At 45.0% G+C, this 23,853-nt stretch overlaps 1 protein-coding gene across 1 annotated transcript in view; it reads right to left on the bottom strand.

Annotated features, from left to right (window-relative positions):
• CAMKMT (calmodulin-lysine N-methyltransferase) overlaps positions 1-23,853 on the bottom strand; it is a 534,662-nt gene that overhangs the window by 38,721 nt on the left and 472,088 nt on the right. Inside the window, exon 10 of the mRNA XM_040430327.1 lies at positions 1,291-1,422. Coding sequence (XP_040286261.1) covers positions 1,291-1,422 — 132 coding nt within the window. The remainder of the gene's footprint in view (positions 1-1,290; positions 1,423-23,853) is intronic.

Below are 23,853 nucleotides of genomic sequence, written 5' to 3' on the forward strand. Positions count from 1 at the left end.
GACAGGTAACACCTGTATATAAATAACACAGGATCCCCCATTCCCAATAGATGATGTCACAGCTTATCTACTCCCCCTCTCTGAAAAATGACCTCGGCACAGACCATAGAGCATGTTTAAAAAAAAACTCTCCCACAGAAGTCAAGGAGTCCCCTCCTTGTCCATTGTTTCTACAATTCGTAATGGCTACTGTAAAGCAAACTTCTAAATGCTGTTAACAACAGCTCAGGTAAGATGGCCACCCCCATAATCATGTTCAGGAACTAGAATAAAAAATAAAAAAAAAGCTTCAATCATAAAAAAAAGCAGATTAGAAAAAAAGGATACGTGTCACTATCTGGTTTTAACTAGGCGAAAAACAAAAATAGTAGGTGACACATTTCCTTTAATACTGCTATACCAGGAGACCGGAGGTTCGCTTTAACATCGCAGAGAACAGCCTATGGACTGGCAGCATCTCGTCTTTTGCTCCATGATTACTGCAGTCACTGCGGGCAGGATACAACGGTTGGCAAGCCAGTCCACGACAATGTAATCTGCCTAAGCCTGTATGTTAAGTGCCCTTTAAGCGACCTATATCTTCCATGCATTGGATATTTCCCCAGATCCTGCAAACCGTGGCCCAGTCGCTCCCTCCTATTACGCTTTTCATTAGTATCTACCTACAGCTAACGATGAGAATATAGCGGAGAGCAGTGGCTTTATGTAAGCAAGCTTAGACATCACAGATAAGTGCTTTTGACCTAAATCTTACGGCGCCTCGATGTGACATCTAACCTCGCAGCTGTGAAATTCTGTTTCAAAATTTAGCAGTTTCAATCTGCCAAATGACCCGACTATAAAGCAACTAGAGATAAGGATTTAAGGTATGATATGACACAATTAGACATTAGCCGTCTGTTTTGTTTCCCCGCATTTTCTTTCCTAGATTAGCTGAACATTTGGGTTTGTTTTATTTGCAGCCGATTTACCCGCTTGTTGACTTTAGACTGTAAGCAATGTGTCATACAAGTAGCCGCGAACGGGACGGCGGCGAATATTAGGTTATTTTTCTTTTTTTTCTTTCCCTATGGTAACTCAGCTAGGAGAGTCTTGTGTTAAAACCCCTGCTAGACACGGAGAGATAAAGGGCGGTTTAACAGCAAAAACTAATCACATAAAAATAGCTGTTTAGAAGCAGCTCACCTAAGGACTGCTTTAATCAAACGTTTGTTACCTGCCAAAAAGACCATGATCTTTTCAAAATGCAATGTGGATTAAAGTATTATCTGTCGCAAGCAGAGAACCAACCTTGGAGTGGAAGTTGGAAATGTGCTCATCGTAATTTTCATGTCTTTGGATAGAAAAGCCGGCCGCTTCTGCTAGATTGCAAAACTGCTTTAAAGTGTTCCCTCTTGGTGGAGCAAATACCATCGCTTTTCCCTGTAAGAATGAAACAAAACAAAAAAAAATATTTGAAAACGCATTTGTAGAAGAACGTTAGGTAAATGTCCAAATATGACTAGAGTGTGCTGAAGGTTACTTTTCTTTAAAGGGATTGTACAGAATTACAAAAACATGGCGGCTTTATTTCCGGAACAGGACCACATCTGTTCCTGGGTTGTTTCTAGTACTGCAGGTCTGCTCCAGTGAGCTGCAATACCACACACCACCTGTGGACAGGTGTGGCACTGTTGTTGAAAAAAATGTAGCCGTGTTTTTCTGCCGCTTTTATTGATGCTTGATGGAAACTCAAAATGAACCAATCATCTAAAAAAAAAAAGCAAAAGGAGAAATGTGACAATGGACGTCTCCCCACAGCCCCTTCTAATATTAGGTACCGTAATATGGCTATTCCACTTGACTCCCTCCTCCATGAGTCAGAGCTGTTCACAAAGAGCGGACCCCAACTTCCAATGTATGGCATGGTTTGCCATTCGTTTCAATGTAATACTACAATCTGTCTGCCACTGCACAGTAAATTTGTGGCCAGGCATGGCTTCACCCATCAAAAACAGCTAATTTCCAGGGGTTAGATAAGCCATACCCACAGGCTGGGGTTGTCCCATGAAAAATATTGTTTAGTTAAATATAGCGCATAATTATAAAACATTTTTTGTATTTAAACCAGTTTAAAAGAATGCTTATGTCTTCAGATATTCCATAAATATTGTTAGTATAGCGCCATGTGCTGTTTCCATTGAACAGCCTTTCTATGTCCACTCAGTAAATGTGCAGAGGTGGACACACATGCTCAGTCCTGCTTTCCTGTCTGCTCATTCAGGTATGCAGAGGGATCTCATGATGTGGTGAGAGGCTGCTCCTTAAGCTGCAGTATCTTCATGACTCATTGGAGGAGATTCTGAGCAGATGGAAATAATTTAGCATTGTCGTCAATAAGATCGAACAACAAGCTATAGCTTGTAGCAACATAAACAATAGACATTGCTGGCGAATGCAGCTGTCGGGATCAATGGAGAGAATAAACATAGGTGGTAAAGGGGCAGGTTTATTGAAACTGGCGTTTCATATGCTAGTCTTAGGCCTCTTTCACACGAACGTGTGCGCTCCGTGGCCGTATTGTGGACCGCATTTTCGGATCCGCAATACACGGGCGCCATTCCGTGGGCATTCCGCATCATGGATGCGGACGCATTCACTTGAACGGGTCCGCAAATCCGGAAATGAAGAATGGTGTGGAACCGAAGCACGGGACGGAACCCTACAGAAGCACTACGGAGTGCTTCCGTCCCGTACTTCCGTTCCGCAAAAAGATAGAACATGTCCTATCTTTTTGCGGCTGCCCCACGGTTGGTGTTCGTGCATTGCGGCCCGCAATTTGCGGGCCGTAGCACGGCCTCGGGACGCACACGTTCATGTGCAAGAGGCCTTAGTCAAAAGCCATAGGATTAAGATGCACCAAATTAAACAATTATTACATATGGCACATCTTTGGCCTGTCTATGCTGAAATCTGTGGCAGTAATGAGCTGGTGTAGACCATCATTCAGATCAAGTTTCTACTGTAAATGAAAAATAACTCAGTTGGATTGAGGAGGCCTCTACTCTTGCTAAGCCCCATCGCTATTTTTTGCTTTCGTTGGAAAATCAGATTTTTTCCCCAAAAAATTATGCAATATGGCGTGTGACAAAATCTGCAACTTCCTCATGCAAGAAAACGGAACATGGTAAAATCTCCTTATAGTCCACAGAGCCATTGTCCTCTGAATATTCAGTCGTGATGTCACCACTGGTTCTTGGACAGTGTTGTGACGAGTAGCCAAGGGGCAGACAGTAAACCGGACCCAGGCTCCCTTCCATCATGTAATGTTTGTGATTAACTTGATCTCCCAGGATTTTGATGATCCAATCTGGGGCGGACTGGGAATTTAGTGGTCCTGGAAAAAAATCCTAAAACTGGCCCCATGTTGTAGAAGTGTCCAAATTGACAGAAGGCAAGGCAACAGATATATGCAGGGTCAGCAATACCATAGGGCAAAATACCATATACCACAGTGCAGCACAATATATTGCCCCAAAATCTGTCCCTCTGTGGTGGCCATCAAAAAATGCCATTTTCTGTCCTCCTCCAGTTTTCTCTGATTAAGATATGGAGCAGGGGGCTTAAGAGGATAGAATTGGGCAAGAGCTGTTGAATTCAGAAGGGCATGTGGGTTGTGGCAGAGAGGAGTGCTTGAGTGACCCTCTGGGCATCGGCCCACCGGGAAATTTCCCTGCAAGGTCTATGGCCAATCCGCCCCTGAATGCAACCATCATCTTTCACCATTCACAGTCATCATGAATTGCACCTCACCTCTGCTTGGAAATGGGCCCCGTTATTTTTTGGGCTCCGAAGCGGTTCTATGCCTGCAAACCGTAAAATCTTCAGGCATTTCCATGTCATGAATAGTTGGATTCTGCTCCTGCAAGTCATATCTGGAATTATGTGGGCTGCGTACTCTCCCCAAGTAGTAGAGCACAGCGGACAATAGTAAAATAAATCAACAACGAGAGGCAATTGTGTGAGCATTATAACCGAGTGAATTTTTAGACAGTGTCTTTATCAGCAGAACCCATTAGAACAGACTGAACCCACAACAGAAATTGTATTGAGAAAAGCACTAGAAAAGCATTTTAATCTGAGGAAAGATTGATTTCCGTATCCATTTCTTAACTACTCTAGGCATTAAAGCTATTAAAGCCACATCATGGCGAGAAGGTGAAATTGCAAAATGTTTATCTGATCCATTTATTAAATATATCTTATGTTTAAATGGGTTTTCAGAGACCACCCAAAAAATTAGGCAAATGTAGAGAGTGTTCTAAAAACAGCCTTACTCTCCTGTCTGATCCCTTGCCGTTTTGGCACAACCGCAAAGCCAGTTTTTGTTTCTGGTACTGCAGCAATAATGACTACCTCACATGAACGCCGAGGCCAGTAACTGGCAGTGATCACGTGGGGTAGAGGGGACATCATCACTGCAGCACTGAAAGTGGAGACACCAACCCAGGAATGGAGACGGATCAGACAGGTGAGTAAGGTCTCATGCACACAAATGTATTTTCTTTCCGTGTCCGTTCCGTTTTTTTGGCGGACTGCAAAAAAAATAGAACATGTCTTATTACTGTCCGCATTACGGACAAGGATAGGACTGCTCTATTAGGGGCCGGCTGTTCCGTTCCGCAAAATACGGAGTGCACACGGACGTCATCCGTATTTTTGGCAGATCTGTTTTTTTGCGGATCGCAAAATACATACGGTTGAGTGCATGAGGCCTAAGGCCACTTTTATTACATTATAACACTTCCTGTCTTTACGAGCATTTTGCGGGGGGTCTTAGTCCAGCTTCACCTATATCTACCAGTCCTGTTTAGTTCTCCTCTGGCGAGGTGTAGAAAACACCAGAGAGGAACTGAAGCTAGAACTAATCCCACAGTTTTTTATGGGATCGTTCACTTTTAATCCAGCGCTTTGTCACGAACAGCATTTCTTTGTAAATAGCAATGACTTTGATTTGCGCAACACTATCCGGCATATCACTGATGACATCAGATGTCAAATAGCGCCAGATAGAAAAATAGTACATGCAGCGTCTTCCTATCTGGAGCCATCACTGTGTATAGACACCAGATCTGTGCACTGAAGAGCAGTACACATACAGTACAGACCAAAAGTTTGGACACACCTTCTCATTCAAAGAGTTTTCTTTATTTTCATGACTATGGAAATTGTAGATTCACACTGAAGGCATCAAAACTATGAATAAAACATGTGGAATTATATACATAACAAACAAGTGTGAAACAACTGAAAATATGTCATATTCTAGGTTCTTTAAAGTAGCCACCTTTTGCTTTGATTACTGCTTTGCACACTCTTGGCATTCTCTTGATGAGCTTCAAGAGGTAGTCCCCTGAAATGGTTTTCACTTCACAGGTGTGCCCTGTCAGGTTTAATAAGTGGGATTTCTTGCCTTATAAATGGGGTTGGGACCATCAGTTGCATTGAGGAAAAGTCAGGTGGATACACAGCTGATAGTCCTACTGAATAGACTGTTAGAATTTGTATTATGGCAAGAAAAAAGCAGCTAAGTAAAGAAAAACTAGTGGCCATCATTACTTTAAGAAATGAAGGTCAGTCAGCCGAAAAATTGGGAAAACTTTGAAAGTAAGGGCTATTTGACCACGAAGGAGAGTGATGGGGTGCTGCGCCAGATGACCTGGCCTCCACAGTCACCGGACCTGAACCCAATCGAGATGGTTTGGGGTGAGCTGGACCGCAGAGTGAAGGCAAAAGGGCCAAGTGCTAAGCATCTCTGGGAACTCCTTCAAGACTGTTGGAAGACCATTTCAGGGGATTACCTCTTGAAGCTCATCAAGAGAATGCCAAGAGTGTGCAAAGCAGTAATCAAAGCAAAAGGTGGCTACTTTGAAGAACCTAGAATATGACATATTTTCAGTTGTTTCACACTTGTTTGTTATGTATATAATTCCACATGTGTTAATTCATAGTTTTGATGCCTTAATAGTCATGAAAATAAAGAAAACTCTTTGAATGAGAAGGTGTGTCCAAACTTTTGGTCTGTACTGTATATCAGTAATGTCCAGCTCTCGGCGTGAAGTAGCTGGCTGGACACAACTGATATATGTGAAGGGGGTCTTAGAAAAGCCTCCACATTTCCATCAAACTTTTTTTTGTTTCATCATAGGAGCAGAAAGACAAAAATAACAGAGTGCTGGATCCATCATAAAATCATCTCCAATGGTCCAAGGGACTACACTGATAACGGGGTCTGTCAGGTTCCACCACAATGACCATAATTTTGCCGGGAAGAATAGTGCTGTATAATATCACAGTATTCTTCTGTCAAATATGACATAATTTCCAACAGAGGTGTGAACAAATTGAGAACACATGGCTGTCTATAGGTGGCTAGATGTCTCACTGTAATGGGCTTCGTCTCACTTGCTCATTTCTGTTTCTGTAGAATGACCATTAAAGTCAGGGCCATGTCTCATCTTGCACAGGGGGCCTGGCACCTGTTTTCTAGTCGATAGTAGTGGGAAAACCCCCTTAAAGGAAACCTGTCACCGGGATTTTGGGTATAGAGCTGAGGACATGGGCTGCTAGATGGTCGCTAGGACATCCGCAATATCCAGTCCCCATAGCTCTGTGTGCTTTTATTGTGTAAAAAAAACGATTTGATACATATGCAAATTAACCTGAGATGAGTCCTGTCCCTGACTCATCTCACCTACAGGACTCTTCTCAGGTTAATTTGCATATGTATCAAATCGTTTTTTTTACACAATGAAACCACACAGAGCGATAGGGACTGGGTATTACGGATGTGCTAGCGGCCATCTAGCAACCCATGTCCTCAGCTCTATACCCAAAATCCCGTTGACCAGTTCCCTTTAAGTCTTTCCAACCATCTTGCACCAGTAATCTAAAACAGCTATGCCATGCTGCCTGACAACCCCAAATGAAAAGAAAAACTGGTGATTAGGTCATGTGTTCTTAGCAACCAGTCAGACATATGTAACTTAGCTATTCCTTTTCACAGGTGGACTTGTACTGTACGGTCACATCAAATATAAATACATCCTTCATTTAATCATGAAATATACATATTAAAAATTATAAAAATTGCAGTGTAGACTCACAATGTGGACAAGAAAAATCCCACCTTCAGTAGAACTCAAGGTCTGTACATGTCTCCTACACCTCCACAAGTGAGGGTGGAACAATGAGGTGTGACTGCTTAACAATATTAAGGACCAGCAGAAGATAGTATTAATACATAATAATCTATACCTGAAGTAAAGAATATTGACTACCAATTGTGCCTAAAATGGAGCAATAGCACCCCTAAGAAAATTCCATCATACAGTATAGTACTGCAACTGTATTGTACCCATACTAAAAGGACATTATTACCATACTCGGTTGCATACTAATACACAAGTGGAACCAATACAATAGAATACAGACCCAGTGTTCAGGGGGTGAGAAACCCCGACGTACGTTTCGCCTCGATTCCTCCTGGGGGTGTGTCATATATTTAAATTCCTGCTCATTCTGAGCTTTGAAGTCCAGGAGGCGGTCCTATCAGTGATTGACAGCCTTTCCTCTATGACTGTGTATACAGAGATAGCTGTCAATCATTGATAGGACCGCCTCCTGAACTTCAAAGCCCAGAATGAGCAGAAAATTAAATATATTAAATGGGAGTTATTCTAAATATTTTCCCATAAAACTATAAATCCATCTGCTCAGCTCCTCCTGCTCTATAACATGCTGCCTGCAGCTGAAACACAATTTTCAACGTGACAGGTTCCCTTTAAAGGACCTCTGTCAGCAGTTTTGTACCTATGACACTGGCTGACGTGTTACATGTGCACTTGGCAGCTGAAGACATCTGTGTTGGTTCCATGTTCATACATGCCGGCATTGCGGAGAAAAATGATGTTTTAATATATGCAAATGAGCTTCTAGGAGCAACAGGGGTGTTGCTGTTACACCTAGAGGCTCTGCTCTCTCAGCAACTGCCGCGCCCTCTGCACTTTAATTGACAGGGCCAGGTAGTGAAAACATCATAATGTCTGGCCCTGTGAATCAAAGTGGAGAAGGTGCAGCAGCTAGAGCCTCTAAGTGTAACAGCCCCGTTGCTCCTCGTGGCTCATTTGCATATATTACAACTCTATATTATCTATATAATACTCTATATATTATCTGACGCATTGACTATCCCAGTTCCCTATTCCTATATAGTCCCTGACTATTTTGTCTTCTTTACTTGCCTGTACCAATAATTTCTTCTCCCAACTGGATGCAAGATATCCCACCCAGGAATTGGGAGCAGTAGTGGTCTCATAACCTTCCTGTTACCAGTGTTATCCCTGGCTTGAGGACGTCACCTTCAGGTAAGTGTCAAGCCCAGTCACCTTCCCACAGCATACCACGGGATTGTCCTATGGAATGCAACACTCTATGGATGACATTTACCATGAAGACTCAAACAAAATAATAAATGTTTGAGCAGTCTCCAAGGCATTTCTCCTAATTAGCCAGAATCCTACTCCACACTGATGAGGGGCAACACCCCGAAACAGCTGTCTGTGGATGGATAACCGGCTTAGGTCTTCCCCCGTCACATCCTTAAAGCTTGAAAAAGAGCAGGATCTTGACATAGGGGCCACTTAATATGGTGGATCTGGTGATCTCTGTAATGGAGACACCCCTTTGCTTGGTTTTCCTTCCTTTGAAGGATATCTGTCTTTCTCTGTGTTGAAGACCCTTAACTGGGGCTCCACATTTATTTTGCATATTTACCATGAAGGGAATTTTAAAGTCAGTTTTACAGGAGTCTTTGTTGTCGTAATTTCTGCTTGATAAATGTGGTGCATCTTCAAGTCTTACATTTTGGTCTTGAGATGTTTCTCCACTTTGTATACCACCCCTTTACTGGAATAAAACTGCAACAATTTTACAAGTTTCATTTGATAAATTTGGCCCATGTCCAAATTCCCGCTGACTTCATACTAAAAGGTCAGAAATTTTTTGAGCAAACAGGCCCTGAAAGTCATAAAGCCTTATTTTTGCAACTTTTTAAAGCCAGATTTCTGTAGAGATAATTTCACCCGTGTTTTTCTTTCCCGAGACTACACTATGACAACCCTAGGGATGGGGTATTAGCAGGGGAATCATTAGGTACCATGTTGTATGCTGGAAGAAACTAAGCAACTTTTGTTGAATTTTTAGCCATAAATGATTCATACTAATGGATATTTTGGACCTTAGATTCCTTTAAAACATGGCATCTGCCCAGTCCATACGAAAAAATAAAGGAAGGTGGGCTTGGGGGACGTCCAATCTTGTCATTTCAATTTCTATGCTCCTGACAAAATTGCAAGCAGCTCTATCTATTGGTTTAGGTGTCAACATGGCCAAATGTTTGCCAAGAAAGTGTAACTACGCATAGTAAAAAACAAAAAAGAAATATATAATTTCCAACATAAAAAAGTACAAACCCTACTCATGGAAATGTTACAAATAGATCTGTAGACAAACACTTGAATCCTACGTGACTGCAACCCCGCTGGATACTCCGACAACACAATCACAGCGGATGCTTCTAAATGTGTATTAATACTAGTAATACATTGGTGAAAAATATGATAACCATCGCGGCCATTTCACAGAGCGAAGCAGCGCTACATAATAACCTGACGAGGCGGAAGAATGAAAACCTAACCCGTGTCTCCCAGGAAAAAATCTTTTGTTTTCCAGCCTGAAGCTGAAGATGAACTCAGTGTCCCATCGGAACTGTCTCTCAGGTGGTGAGCATTGCTGTGTATTAAAAACTCAAAGTCTATCGGTGAAATGCTGCAGAGAGCTACGGCATAAGAAGAAATAAACTCCCAATCAATTCATGGGGAACAGCAGGGATATACTTTAGCAGCACATTGCAGCATACTGAAGGCATAACCACCAGCACGCCTTTCATCTCAAAGTTAAAGTGAAAACCTGTCTTCTATCAGAACAGCTTCACAGGTGGTGAGAACTGTGAAAACAAATCAGCCGACGCACGGCCCTTTCACAGTACAATCCACTTTTGCTAGAATTCCCTTTCTTCAAACCTGTTGCTGATCCTGCGGCTGTACCCTTAAATACCTCCCGTGGGTATAATTTCATTCTCAAAAAATATATTAATGTCGCTTAATATCCTCATAAGTAAATGGAGAGCAACTGAACGTATCCCCTATAGTATACTAGGGTCATTTTTCTACAATATGTATGGACTGCGTGACTGTAAGGACTTGCTTTATCTGTGTTAGCATATTTTTCTTACATCTTTATTTCCTTGGGAAGGTATTTTGGGGCTTTACCAGTTTTTCATACAGTTATGAACTCAAGTTACAATGGTTTCAACATACCATGGTGGTCCCGAAACCAATTAAGGCCTCATGCACATAACTGGATGTATTTTGTGGTCCACAATTTGCGGATCTGCAAAATACAGACCCTGGGGGTCATTTATGAAGCTGAGACACGGCTATATTGTTTCAGGCGTAGAAAAAGGTGTAAAGGTAAGACAGCTAGGAAGATTTCTTACATTAAGAAGCGGCGGTGGATACGCCGAAGTTAGGAAGAGGTCTGCGCCTCTTCATAACTTCGGCAATCCCGGCGTCTAAAACACTGTCTTAATAAATGTGCCTCAATGTCACATCCGCATTTTGTACTTTCCACATCCGTATGTCCGTTCTGCAAAACCACAGAATACAGCCTCAAAATGCGGACCATGGACCCATTGTCAATGGGTCCACACAAAAAAATGTGGACTGCACATGGACTGCATCCATATTTTGCAGACCTGCAGTTTGCAGACCGCAAAACGTACATGGTCGCGTGCATGAGGCCTAATATTGTAATTTGAGGGACCACTTGTATAACACTTTGGGGGGACCTTTTTTAAGACATGGCCTATTCTTGAGCAGCCTGAGGATGTGCCTAATTTATGCGGCGGCACAGGCCTCTTCATAGATTTGGCGCATCCTCCAGCAGCCACACAGAAATCTATGGCAGCCTGCTAGCTGTCATAGATTTGTGCCTTCATTTACGACAGGTGTAAATGGCGTAAAGATAAATATGCCTGGTCCGATGACCCCTCCCCATGCTCCCTTTTTGGGAATGCCACTTGGTGTAAGTCACAAACAAAGGGGATCATTTAATAAGACTGGCCTTTTAGACGTCGCTCTTAATAAAGCCCTGCACTGGTGGTGGATCCGCGGAAGTTCTGAAGAGGCGCTAGCCTCTCCATAACTTTGGTGCATCCAGCGCCACTTCTAAATGTAAGACCGCTTCCTTTCTGTCTTACATTTAGCCGATTTTCTACACCTAAAACAGGCGTAGAAAATGATAAATGAGACGGGCATGCTGGCCTGTCCCCTTCTCCACCCACATCACACCCACATTTTTAGACATGTCGTGAGCGGGGAAAAGTTGCAGATTGCGGCACAACTAACCACTGCAATCTGCACCTAAAATACGCCTAAAATATCTTTATTTCAAGTTGATAAATGACCGCCACAGGTTTTGAGACGTTTTTATGCCAAAAAACTGGGGGGGGGGGATGATAAACTCCTCCTTACGTTTTGGTCTATGGCTCAAGGTTCCCGGTTTATGTTCATACATAATAAAAGCCCATCAGGTGCACTGACAGTTTTTGTGTTTTACGAGGTGTGCTATCAACACAAACCTCACCGCTGGCGCAATGTGAAAACAAACATGGCTGCGCGCTGTGATACAAGACAGAACAAAGTGCTGTCGAATACAGCGGGGGGTAATCCCTGTATTAAATAATCCATTAAAACGTAAGCCTTCTCTCTGCAAACAACAGATAATGAGATATTTAAGGTGCGTCTTCCCTAACCCTGGATTCGCACGATTGCCAAATGTATTATAAGGCTGTATCCATATAAAGTAACATCTCCAGCTATGTTTGTGTTCCTATTGTTAAAAAAAATAAATGTATTCGACTATTGACTCACAAAAGCCTAATGTAAACTGGCGAATCAATCTGCAGCTAGCTAGAAGTGATAGTAGTCAAACCCGGTCATCCTGATTGGGAGTGTGCCAAAGTCAACAGGGCAACATGCTTAGATCCTCCGCCTTGTACTCACTTCAGATGATCCCAACATAAAGCACAGAACACGTGCAACTCCTTAAAAAAACACTCTGTGTCCTGTCTAGTGCCACACTGAGGGGGCGGTGCGTGACAAACATTCTTTGGTGATTCTCAGAATCCCTGTGTCATGCTCCACCCCCTCAGGCTCTGCACCAGAATAACACCAAGGCCTCGATTTACTATGAGTTAGACAGGGTAGGCATGCAGACAGTGGAGCAGAGATACTAAGACCAGCATTACAATCGCCAGTCTTAGTGTAAAGCCTGCCAGTGCAAAATGCATCGGCCTCTTAATAAGGCTTCATACACACAGCCGTATCCGTTTTTGAAGACCCCCAAATAGCAGATCCGCGAAACATGGATAACGGCAGTGTGCATCCCATATTTTCCCTTCTGCAGGTGCCGCAGTATGTTTCAAATGCCTATTCTTGTCAAAAAACAGACAAGAATAGGACACGTTCTTTTTATTTCTTGCGGGGCAGCGGAACAGACATATGGATGCGGACATTCCCGTTGAAATGAATAAGACAAAAAATAGGGTGTTCTGCATGAGGCCTTAAAGATTTTAATATTAATGACTTATCCTCAGGATAGTTCATCAATATCAGATCGGCGGGGTTCCGACACCGCTGCCAATCAGCTGGTTAAAAAGAAGGCAGCGCAACCTTCCCTTTATTGTTTACCTGCTCGCTATCGACATCGCAGCGGTTAGTTCTGATGGTAACTCTTTTTTTTTTTTTTTTTTAAAGTTATCTTTATTTTACTTTTAGAAAACCGTACAATCAATACATAAGCCAATCTCTGTCATGATAATATATCCAATGTAACAGTCATATAACATCATTATATCCCCCCCCACCACCCCTTGGCTGTCGTCCCCTCCGTTCAGTTAATGTATGATAGTCTCAAAAATTAAATAATGTATAACTACATAGCCCTGCGTGCATCTCTCCGCTTCCTTTCAATATCCTCGTATATTTTAATTTGTTGTAAGAGTAGAGCCCACTCCCTTGACGAGGGCGGGGAGACAGATCCCCAATACTTGACCAATATAGCTTTCGCTACCATCAATCCTCTCATCCAAATCCGTCTAACCTGGGGCGGAATCTCCATCTCTGAGCCATAATCTCCAAAGATCACTATCAGAATCCCCGGGTTATAGTTCATTGTAGACTCCTTTTGAAGGGCAGAAAAAACCTCATCCCAATACTTTCTTATTTTATTGCAACCCCAAAGCAAATGAAAATAGTTCGCATTTACATATCCACACTTAGGACAGGAACAGTCCCGGTCCTTATTTTGGGGGAATTTCCCTTGGGTTTTGGGCGTATAATACAGCCTATGGAGAATCTTAAATTGGATTAGCCTATGGGCACTGGAAACTGTCGCCTTTTTCACATTCCTATAGATAGTAGGCCATTGCAGTGGGGGGCAATTCAACTCCTGCTCCCACTTACTAGGGCTTTTAAAAGGCGTTACGGTTGCCAGTGCCAATCGGAGCTTAGCATATAAACTAGATAGTTTCCCCTTCACGTCCTTCTGAGCTTCACAGTAATCAAAGAATATATTTTCTCGTGGAAAAATAGCACCCCTGTCCCTAGATGCTTCAAATATGTGTTTCAATCGTGCATAGTTAAATAAATCTAATGGTGAACTAGCAGAAAAATCTAATTCCAAAACTGACTTAAAACGACCTGCCTGAAAAAGATGAGACACCCTATTGATGCCATTTTGTGTCCAATAACCAAAATCTGTAATTTTGAAGAATTCCTCCAACCCCCTGTTCCCCCACAGAGGGGTAAAAGCGAACGGGTCGGAGACTTTAAGGATCTCCTTCAACCTATTCCACACCCTCTGTAGTGAGCAAGGGATCAACAGGGACCTCTCCATTCCCATAGACCCAGTCTCCAAATATGCAAATATGTTCTCTATTGACCTATCAATAAACTTAGATAAATACAGTGAAAGTAAGCACTCTTTCCAATAACAACAACGCTGTATCTGTGCACACAAAAAATAACCTTGAAAAAAAGGAAGTGACAGCCCACCATCTGCCTCCGACAACCAAAGATATCTCTGCTTTATACGCACCCTCTTCCTTCCCCAAATTAAATCGTTGATCAAAGTCTCCAATCTATGGAAAAACATATCATCAATCAAAATAGGAGAAGCACTGATCGGGAACAAGACTATAGGCAATATAATCATCTTAACCACTTGCCATCCGGGCCATTTGCCCCCTTCCTGACCAGGCCAAATTTTGCAAAACTGACATATCTCACTTTATGTGGTAATAACTTTGGAACGCCTTTATTTATCCAAGTCATTCAGAGATTGTTTTCTCGTGACACATTGTACTTCATGATAGTCATAAATTTGAGTCAAAATATTTCACCTTTATTTATGAAAAAATCCCAAATTTACCCAAAAATTTGAAAAATTCTCAATTTTCTAAATTTCAATTTCTCTGCTTTTAAAACAGAAAGTGATACCTCATAAAATATTTATTATTTAACATTCCCCATATGTCTACTTTATGTTGGCATCATTTTGGAAATGTCATTTAATTTTTTTAGGATGTTAGAAGGCTTAGAAGTTTAGAAGCAATTCTTCAAATTTTTAAGAAAATTGCCAAAACCCACTTTTTAAGGACCAGTTCAGGTATGAAGTCACTTTGTGGGGCCTACATAGGGGATACCCCCATAAATGACCCGATTGTAGAAACTACACCCCTCAAGGTATTCAAAACCGATTTTACAAACTTTGTTAACCCTTTAGGCGTTCCACAAGAATTAAAGGAAAATGGAGATCAAATTTTTAAATTTCACTTTTTTAGCAGATTTTCCATTTTAATCAATTTTTTTCTTTAACACATAGATGGTTAACAGCCAAACAAAACTCAATATTTATTACCCAGATTCTACGGTTTACAGAAACACCCCACATGTGGTCATAAACTGCTGTACGGGCACACGGCAGGGCGCAGAAGAAAAGGAACTCCACATGGTTTTTAGATGCCATGTCCCATTTGAAGCCCCCTGATGCACCCTTACAGTAGAAACTCCCAAGAAGTGACCCCATTTTGGAAACTAGGGGATAAGGTGCCAGTTTTATTAGTACTATTTTTGGGTACATATGATTTTTTGATCATTCATTATAACACTTTATGGGGCAAGGTGACCAAAAAATTGGTTGTTTTAGCACAGTTTCTATTTATTTATTTTTACAGCGTTCACCTGAGGGGTTCTGTCAAGTGACATTTTTATAGAGCAGATTGTTACGGACGTGGCGATACCCAATATGTATACTTTTTCTCATTTATTAAAGTTTTACACAATAATAGCATTTTTGAAACAAAAAAATTATGTTTTAATGTGTCCATGTTCTGAGAGCTATAGTTTTTTTATTTTTTGAGAGATTTTCTTATGTAGGGGCTCATTTTTTGCGGGATGAGGTGACGGTTTCATTGGTACTATTTTGTGGGACATACGCATTTTTGATCACTTGGTGTTGCACCTTTTGTGATGCAAGGTGACAAAAATTGCTTGTTTTGACACAGTTTTTTTTTTTTTTTTTTACGGTGTTCACCCGAGGGGTTAGGTCATGTGATACTTTTATAGAGCTGGTTTTTACGGACGCGGCGATACCTAATATGTCTATTTTATTTTATTTTTTCTATTTTTAATTTTTTTTTTTTATTCCTTACTTGGGAACTTTTTTTTTTTTTTACATGTGAAACTTTATTTTATTTTATTTTTTCAACCCTTTATTATTATTTTTTTTTTTTACACTTTTCGTCCCCCATAAGGTCATACAAGACCTCTGGGGGACATTTGCTTCACTTTTTCTTTTTTTTTCACTGTTGATTTCTCCTGTAACTGGGTGTCATGGTCTTACCTTTTTGCTGCTCTCCTTCGTTTGACATGTGCTGGCGGCCATCTTGGTTTCTGGGTTTCTTGTAGCCTCCCACCCTGCGGCTCCTCCTTCCCACTGGGAGGAGCTGGATGCCTAGCTCATATATATAGGAGGTCTGTGGCTTCAGTTCCTTGCTTGGTCCTCCTGTGTTCACATGCTTCTAGACTGCTGCTGCTTCTGGTTCCTGATCCTGGTTTCGTCCGACTACCCTGCTGGTTCCTGATCCTGGTTTCGTCCGACTACCCTGCTGGTTCCTGATCCTGGCTTTGTCTGACTACCCTGCTGGTTCCTGATCCTGGCTTCGTCTGACTACCCTTCTGGTTCCTGACCTCTGGCTTCGCAAAGACTCTGCTTCGGTTTCGCCATCCGTTTGGACTTTTGCTTTACAGCTTTATTTTCAATAAAGCCTTCTTATTTTCACTTATCCCTTGTTGTACGTCTGGTTCATGGTTCCGTGACATTAGGACCAAGCCATGAATTCTGACGGTACAGGGCCTTCCTCGCTACCCACGCTGGTTGCCAGACTTGATCAGCAGGATCACCTGTTGGGTCGGTTCGCTGTGGCGTTGCAAACCCTGCTTGAACGCACGGCTCATTTCGCTCCCGTTGCCGATGGGTCGGTTGTCGCTCCTGGGCCCGCTCCTACTGCCGCTCCGGTTGTTGCACCAGAGTCTACCCCGACACCTGTTGTTGCACCTGCGGTGTTTCGGGGTATGACCGGTTCTGCCCCTCTTCCACAGCGCTTTGGGGGAGAGCCAACTCAGTGCCGAGGTTTCCTTAACCAGGTGGGCATTTATTTCGAGTTGCTGCCACATGCCTTTCCCACTGAGAGATCAAAGGTGGGCTTCTTGATCTCGCTGCTCTCGGACAAGGCCTTGGCCTGGGCCAGCCCTTTATGGGAGAACAACAATCCGGTGGTTGCCGAGTTTTCCGGTTTTGTTGCTTCTCTTCGGAAGGTATTCGATGTGCCGGCTCGTGCTGCCTCTGCTGCGAAGCTCCTTATGTCCATCAGACAGGGTTCACGATCCGTAGCTGAATACGCCATTGAGTTTCGTACCCTGGCAGCAGAGGTGGGCTGGAATAATGAGGCTCTGGTCGCTGCTTTCTCTCATGGTCTCTCGGATGCCTTGAAGGATGAGGTTGCAGCTAAGGACCTACCAGTGGAGCTCGAGTCTCTTATTTCTTTCCTGATTTTGATTGACACCAGACTCAGGGAGAGACCTTCCTTTAAGGAGAGCCTGCGGAGGTTTTCTAACAGATTGGCGCCTACGTTTGCTGTCCCACCCGTGCCTCCCTCTCCTCCCACGCCTCCTGGGGATGACTTGTCTGGGGGTGAACCCATGCAGCTGGGGTTTGCTCGCCTGTCCGAGGGGGAGAGGGTACTCCGGAGACGCGAGGGCCGATGCATGTACTGTGGTCTCGGTGGGCATTTTCGGTTGGCATGTCCGAACAGTCCGGGAAACGCTCGCACCTGAGATCCTGTCGGGGGCAGATCTTGGGTGGAGTCTCCTCGTCCCCGGTTTCCCGTGTTGACAAACCACTGATCACTGTTGTCCTCTCCTGGGTCGGGGGCTCGGTGACGACCCAGGCGTTGGTGGACTATGGTGCTGGTGGTTTGTTCATTGATAATGTGTTCGCTGCCGCCAATTCCATTCCTCTGCAGGCTCGAGGTTCCCCACTGGCTCTTGAGGCGATAGACGGCAGACCCCTTCTGCCACCACACGTGACTCATGAGACCCTTCCAGTGGGGATAGCCATTGGTGCCGTTCACAGAGAGTCGGTCTGCCTCCAGGTTATTTCGTCTCCACACTACTCGGTGGTCTTGGGGTACCCCTGGCTCCGGAAGCATAATCCGACTTTCGATTGGAGACCGGCCGAGATCCTCTCGTGGTCACCGCAGTGTGGGGCTAGTTGCATCCATGGGTCTGTCAAGTTGCTGTGTACTTCCTCGGACTCTCTGTTGCCTCCTGAATACGAGGAGTACCGGGATGTATTCGATAAGGTGCGCGCGGTTGCCCTACCTCCGCACCGCCCATACGATTGTGCCATAGAGTTACAATCTGGTGCCGTTCCTCCTCGTGGCAAAGTCTATCCACTGTCGGTAGCGGAGAATGAGGCCATGGAGGAGTACGTGAGGGAGGCGCTTTCACGCGGACACATTCGCAAATCCTCGTCCCCGGCAGGGGCTGAATTTTTCTTTGTGAAAAAGAAGGGCGGTGAGTTGAGGCCTTGCATCGATTACAGGGGTCTCAATCGCATCACGATCAAGAACGCTTACCCGATACCCTTGATTTCCGAGCTGTTCGATCGCCTTAAAGGGGCCACGGTCTTTACCAAACTCGACCTGAGGGCGGCATATAACCTGGTAAGGATCAAGGCGGGCGATGAGTGGAAGACCGCGTTTAACACCAGGACCGGTCATTATGAATCCTTGGTTATGCCCTTTGGGTTGTGCAATGCGCCCGCAGTCTTTCAGGAATTCATCAACGATGTTTTCCGTGACCTGTTGCAGCAGTGTGTGGTGGTCTATTTGGATGACATCTTGGTATATTCTGAATCCATGGAGGCCCACATTCTGGATGTCAGACGAGTGTTGCAACGGTTACGAGAGAACAAGCTGTTCGGTAAGCTTGAGAAATGCGAATTTCACCGATCCCAGGTAACCTTCTTAGGTTACATCATTTCCGCTGAGGGGTTCTCCATGGATCCTGAGAAGGTTTCGGCTGTCTTACAGTGGCCCCAGCCCAGTGGTCTTCGTTCCCTGCAGCGCTTTTTGGGCTTCGCCAATTATTATCGGAAGTTCATCAGGGACTTTTCCATGTTAGCCAAGCCTCTCACGGATCTGACCAGGAAGGGCAGTAATTCCCAGGTCTGGCCGCTCGAGGCCATCCGAGCTTTTGAGGCTCTAAAGTCCGCCTTTGTGTCGGCTCCGATTCTGTCGCATCCCAACCATGGGTTGCCCTTTGTCCTCGAGGTGGACGCGTCTGAGGCGCCCTTCTGTCTCAGCGTAGAACACCAGAGGGTCCTCTGCTTCCTTGTGGGTTTTACTCCCGGAAACTGTCTTCCGCGGAGTGCAACTATCAGATTGGTGACAGGGAGTTATTGGCCATCGTGCAGGCCCTTAAAGAATGGAGGCACTTGCTCGAGGGTTCGGTGGTTCCGGTTCTCATCCTGACGGACCACAAGAATCTGACCTACCTTTCTGAGGCCAAGAGATTGACACCACGTCAGGCCAGATGGGCTCTGTTCTTGTCACGTTTTAATTACGTGGTCTCCTACCTACCCGGTTCCAAGAACATCAGTACTCCGAGCTGTCCAGGGAGGAGTCGATTCCGACTTCGGTCATACCTCCGAATCAGATCTTGGCCGCCATTCGCACCAGCCTGACCTCTCCCCTGGGTGAGCAGATTTTGGCGGCTCAATCTGGTGCTCCCTCTGGGAGACCCAACGGCAGATGTTTTGTGCCTGAGGAGTTGCGCACTCGGTTGTTGCGAACCTACCATAACTCCAAGACCGCGGGGCATCCTGGAAAGAATCAGCTGTCCTGGGCTGTTTCACGTCTGTTCTGGTGTCCTTCCCTACGTTCCGACATCGCCGCATATGTAGCGGCATGCTCCGTTTGTGCCCAGAGTAAGTCCCCTCGGCACCTTCCGTTGGGCCTTCTGCAACCCATAGCCACCGGGGAGTGCCCATGGTCACACCTGGGGATGGATTTCATTGTGGACCTCCCTGCATCCCGAGGCCATACGGTCATTCTCATGATTGTGGATCGGTTTTCCAAAATGTGCCACTGTGTTCCTCTCAAGAAGTTACCCTCTGCACAAGAGTTGGCCACGATTTTTGCCAGGGAGGTCTTCCGGTTGCACGGTTTGCCCAAGGAGATTGTGTCGGATCGGGGGAGTCAGTTTGTGTCCAGGTTCTGGCGCGCCTTTTGCTCCCAGTTGGGGATTCATCTCTCCTTCTCCTCGGCCTACCACCCTCAGTCCAATGGGGCCGCAGAACGATCCAATCAGGCCTTGGAGCAATTCCTTCGTTGCTATGTCTCCGATCACCAAGACAATTGGGTTGACCTCCTGCCTTGGGCTGAGTTTGCCAGGAACACGGCGGTGAACTCTTCCTCTGGGACGTCTGCCTTCATGGCCAATTATGGGTTCCAACCTGCCGTGTTACCGGAGGTATTCTCTCCCCAGGATATTCCGGCTGTGGAGGATCACCTTTCCGTCCTACGTGCTTCTTGGGTACTGATCCAGAAGTCCCTTGAGGTCTCTGCCCAGCGCCAGAGACTCCAGGCTGATCGCAGACGAGCGCCTGCTCCTTCCTACCAGGTCGGAGACCGTGTATGGTTGTCCACCCGCAACCTCAACCTTCGAGTGCCCACTCCCAAGCTGGCGCCTCGCTTTGTTGGTCCCTTCCGAGTGCTTCGCAGGGTAAACCCGGTAGCCTATGCCCTTGCGCTTCCTCCTGGAATGCGGATCTCCAACGTGTTTCATGTCTCCCTGTTGAAGCCACTGGTGTGTAATCGTTTCACTTCCTCGGTTCCTCGGCCTCGTCCGGTCCAAGTGGGTAATCGTGAGGAGTATGAGGTGAGCAATATCCTGGACTCACGCCTGGTCCGCGGTCGGGTGCAGTTTTTGGTCCATTGGCGTGGTTATGGTCCAGAGGAGCGTTCCTGGGTTCCCTCCACAGATGTCCATGCTCCTGCCTTGCTCCGAGCCTTCCACGCACGCTTCCCTCAGAAACCGTTCTTTACTCCGCGGAGGAGGGGCCCTTGAGGGGGAGGTACTGTCATGGTCTTACCTTTTTGCTGTTCTCCTTCGTTTGACATGTGCTGGCGGCCATCTTGGTTTCTGGGTTTCTTGTAGCCTCCCACCCTGCGGCTCCTCCTTCCCACTGGGAGGAGCTGGATGCCTAGCTCATATATATAGGAGGTCTGTGGCTTCAGTGCCTTGCTTGGTCCTCCTGTGTTCACATGCTTCTAGACTGCTGCTGCTTCTGGTTCCTGATCCTGGTTTCGTCCGACTACCCTGCTGGTTCCTGATCCTGGTTTCGTCCGACTACCCTGCTGGTTCCTGATCCTGGCTTCGTCTGACTACCCTGCTGGTTCCTGATCCTGGCTTCGTCTGACTACCCTTCTGTTTCCTGACCTCTGGCTTCGCAAAGACTCTGCTTCGGTTTCACCATCCGTTTGGACTTTTGCTTTACAGCTTTATTTTCAATAAAGCCTTCTTATTTTCACTTATCCCTTGTTGTATGTCTGGTTCATGGTTCCGTGACACTGGGGCTGACATAGTAGCCCCAGTTACAGGACAAATGCACCCCTTTAGAGGCTGTACAGCAGCAATCCTGCGCTGTACAGCCTCAGAGCAGGGCTGATCGAGGTCTCTGAGAGACCTCACACAGCTCCTGCACACTCCGGTCACGGCGGTCACATGACCGCCGGGCCGGAACAGGAAGCGCACAGCGCTTCCTTCTCTGCAGACACAGCGCTCGGTGAGCGCTGTGTCTGCAGCGATCGTGAAGGCAGGGACACCTGGGCACTGTCTCTGCCTCCTCTCTGGGTTGCCCTGCTGTCACTGACAGCGGGCAACCCGATCAGCAGCTGCACGATTAGCGTGCAGCTGCTATTTCTGACAGGACGTTCTAAAACGTGCTGTCAGAAATAGACGTCCACCCATAGGACGTTTATATCCTATGGGCGGACGGGAAGTGGTTAATCAATGCAATTCGATCTGTCTGGGCCAGTATCAATTTCCGCCAAGCGGCGACTTTGGCCCCAACTTTATTCAAAACCGGGGCCAAATTTAGCTCATAAAACCTACTCAAAGGAACACCAATCTTAACCCCCAGATAATCCAAGGTATCATTAGGAGCCAAGACATGGACTCGCTGCCCTTCCTCTACAGCTTTCCGGTTCAGCGGAAGGAGCGACGACTTTGACCAATTGATCCTATAACCTGATAATTTACCATATTCTTCTATTACCTCTATCACATACTGTAGGATTTTCCAACCCTGATCCAAGAACAGAATCACATCATCTACATATAAGCTTATTTTGTCGCTCACTCCCGCCACTCCGAAGCCATCTATACAATTATCTAAACGAATCCGGCAAGCCAACGGTTCAATAAAAAGTGCGAAGAGGAGAGGAGACAGGGGGCAACCCTGCCTCATCCCCCTCCGCATCATAACAGGAGAAGAGCCAGTGCCATTAATATTAATATGTGCAATCGGATGTTCATAAAGCATTTGGGTCATTTTCACAAATAGGTTCCCAAGGCCAAAACCAGCCATCGTAGCCCACAAAAAAGGCCACTTCATCCTGTCAAACGCCTTTGCGGCGTCTAAAGACAGGATGGAGTGGTCCACCCCCCCCCAACAGATAGATTCAGGTATACTCTATATATGCTCATCTGTATTTGGCGGCCCGGGATAAAGCCCGTCTGGTCTGAATGTACCAGGCAAGCGATAACCCTCTTCAGACGACTGGCAAGGATTTTTGCAAAGATCTTATAGTCCGTATTTAGCAGCGATATAGGTCTATAAGACCCCATATCGCATGGATCCTTCTCCTTTTTCAAAACCAAGATGATCACCGCCTCTCTAAACGATGGGGGTAAAGAGCCAGAAGCACACGCTTCATTAAAGACTTGAAGTAAGATCGGCAAGAGTGATTTGGCATGGTACCTATATATTCCAAATGGCAATCTATCTGGCAATCCATCTGATGGTAACTCTGATGGGCTGTGGGAGGCTACGTTCCCTCTTAATAAGCCCCATCCACTTTTCACACGACTTTTAAAAAGTGTAGAGAAGAGTAGAAACTTGCAAATTATCGTGAAATTATGGTGTGCGCATCATTTTTTTTGTCACAAAAATTGTAGACAAAATAGAGGTGCAGATTCAATTATATTCTTAAAAGGTAGAACTGAAGGCTTTCATATTAATATTTATCCTTCTAACAGATTCATAACCAGGGGTAGGGCTCACTGGGCATTTGCTCCAGGTGCTGGGTGCCAAGGCCTAGACAACACCTAGTCCATTCTATTTGGCCACTAATTGGGTATTTAGAAACAGGGCTTGGACATCAAACTAAAGCCTGGTCTCTGGTGAAAGGATGATAAGCAATGACTTTTCTTTCATAGACGTATTTGGCCACAAAAAATAGAATTATACAATGAGGGTTTGAAGAACCACAGAAGATAAACATATCTGCCTACTGAAGCTGTGGTACAGTGGTTGTAATGTGACTGGCACCTTCTTACACATGAGACCTCCAAGAGCTACTCATGAGTCGTGAAGACAGTAGAAGGAGGTGCCCAAAGATGTAAACAGAGCCACGGCTCAGCCCACATATGTTCATCAATATATGTGTAACATTTTGCTATGGTCCCTTTTGAGAACATTTTAGTATTGAAATGTTCAAAATCAGATTGAGAAACCATGGCTAGCCAGGCCTTTCCCCTGCAGTTTAGAATTAAAGGTGCCAGTTGAATTAACGGCTCAGTTCACATTCAGTTGAGTTGCACTACCAGCTCAGTAAACCTATAGGGTTTTCTGGAAGTAAAATATAGATGACCAATCCTCAGGATAAGTCATCTATATCTGATTGGTGGTGGTCTGATTCCCAGCACCCCCGCCTATCAGCTGCAGATAACGCAGATTGCAGACATTTAACCCCTCAGATGTCATGGTCAAATGTTACCATGACATCTGAGCTGTCAAAATGCCTCGGCTAGGACCAGGGAAGATATTACATTGCAGTGATAG

Source organism: Bufo bufo, chromosome 4 (assembly GCF_905171765.1).
Source record: "Bufo bufo chromosome 4, aBufBuf1.1, whole genome shotgun sequence".
In the NCBI taxonomy this organism is placed as follows: domain Eukaryota; kingdom Metazoa; phylum Chordata; class Amphibia; order Anura; family Bufonidae; genus Bufo; species Bufo bufo.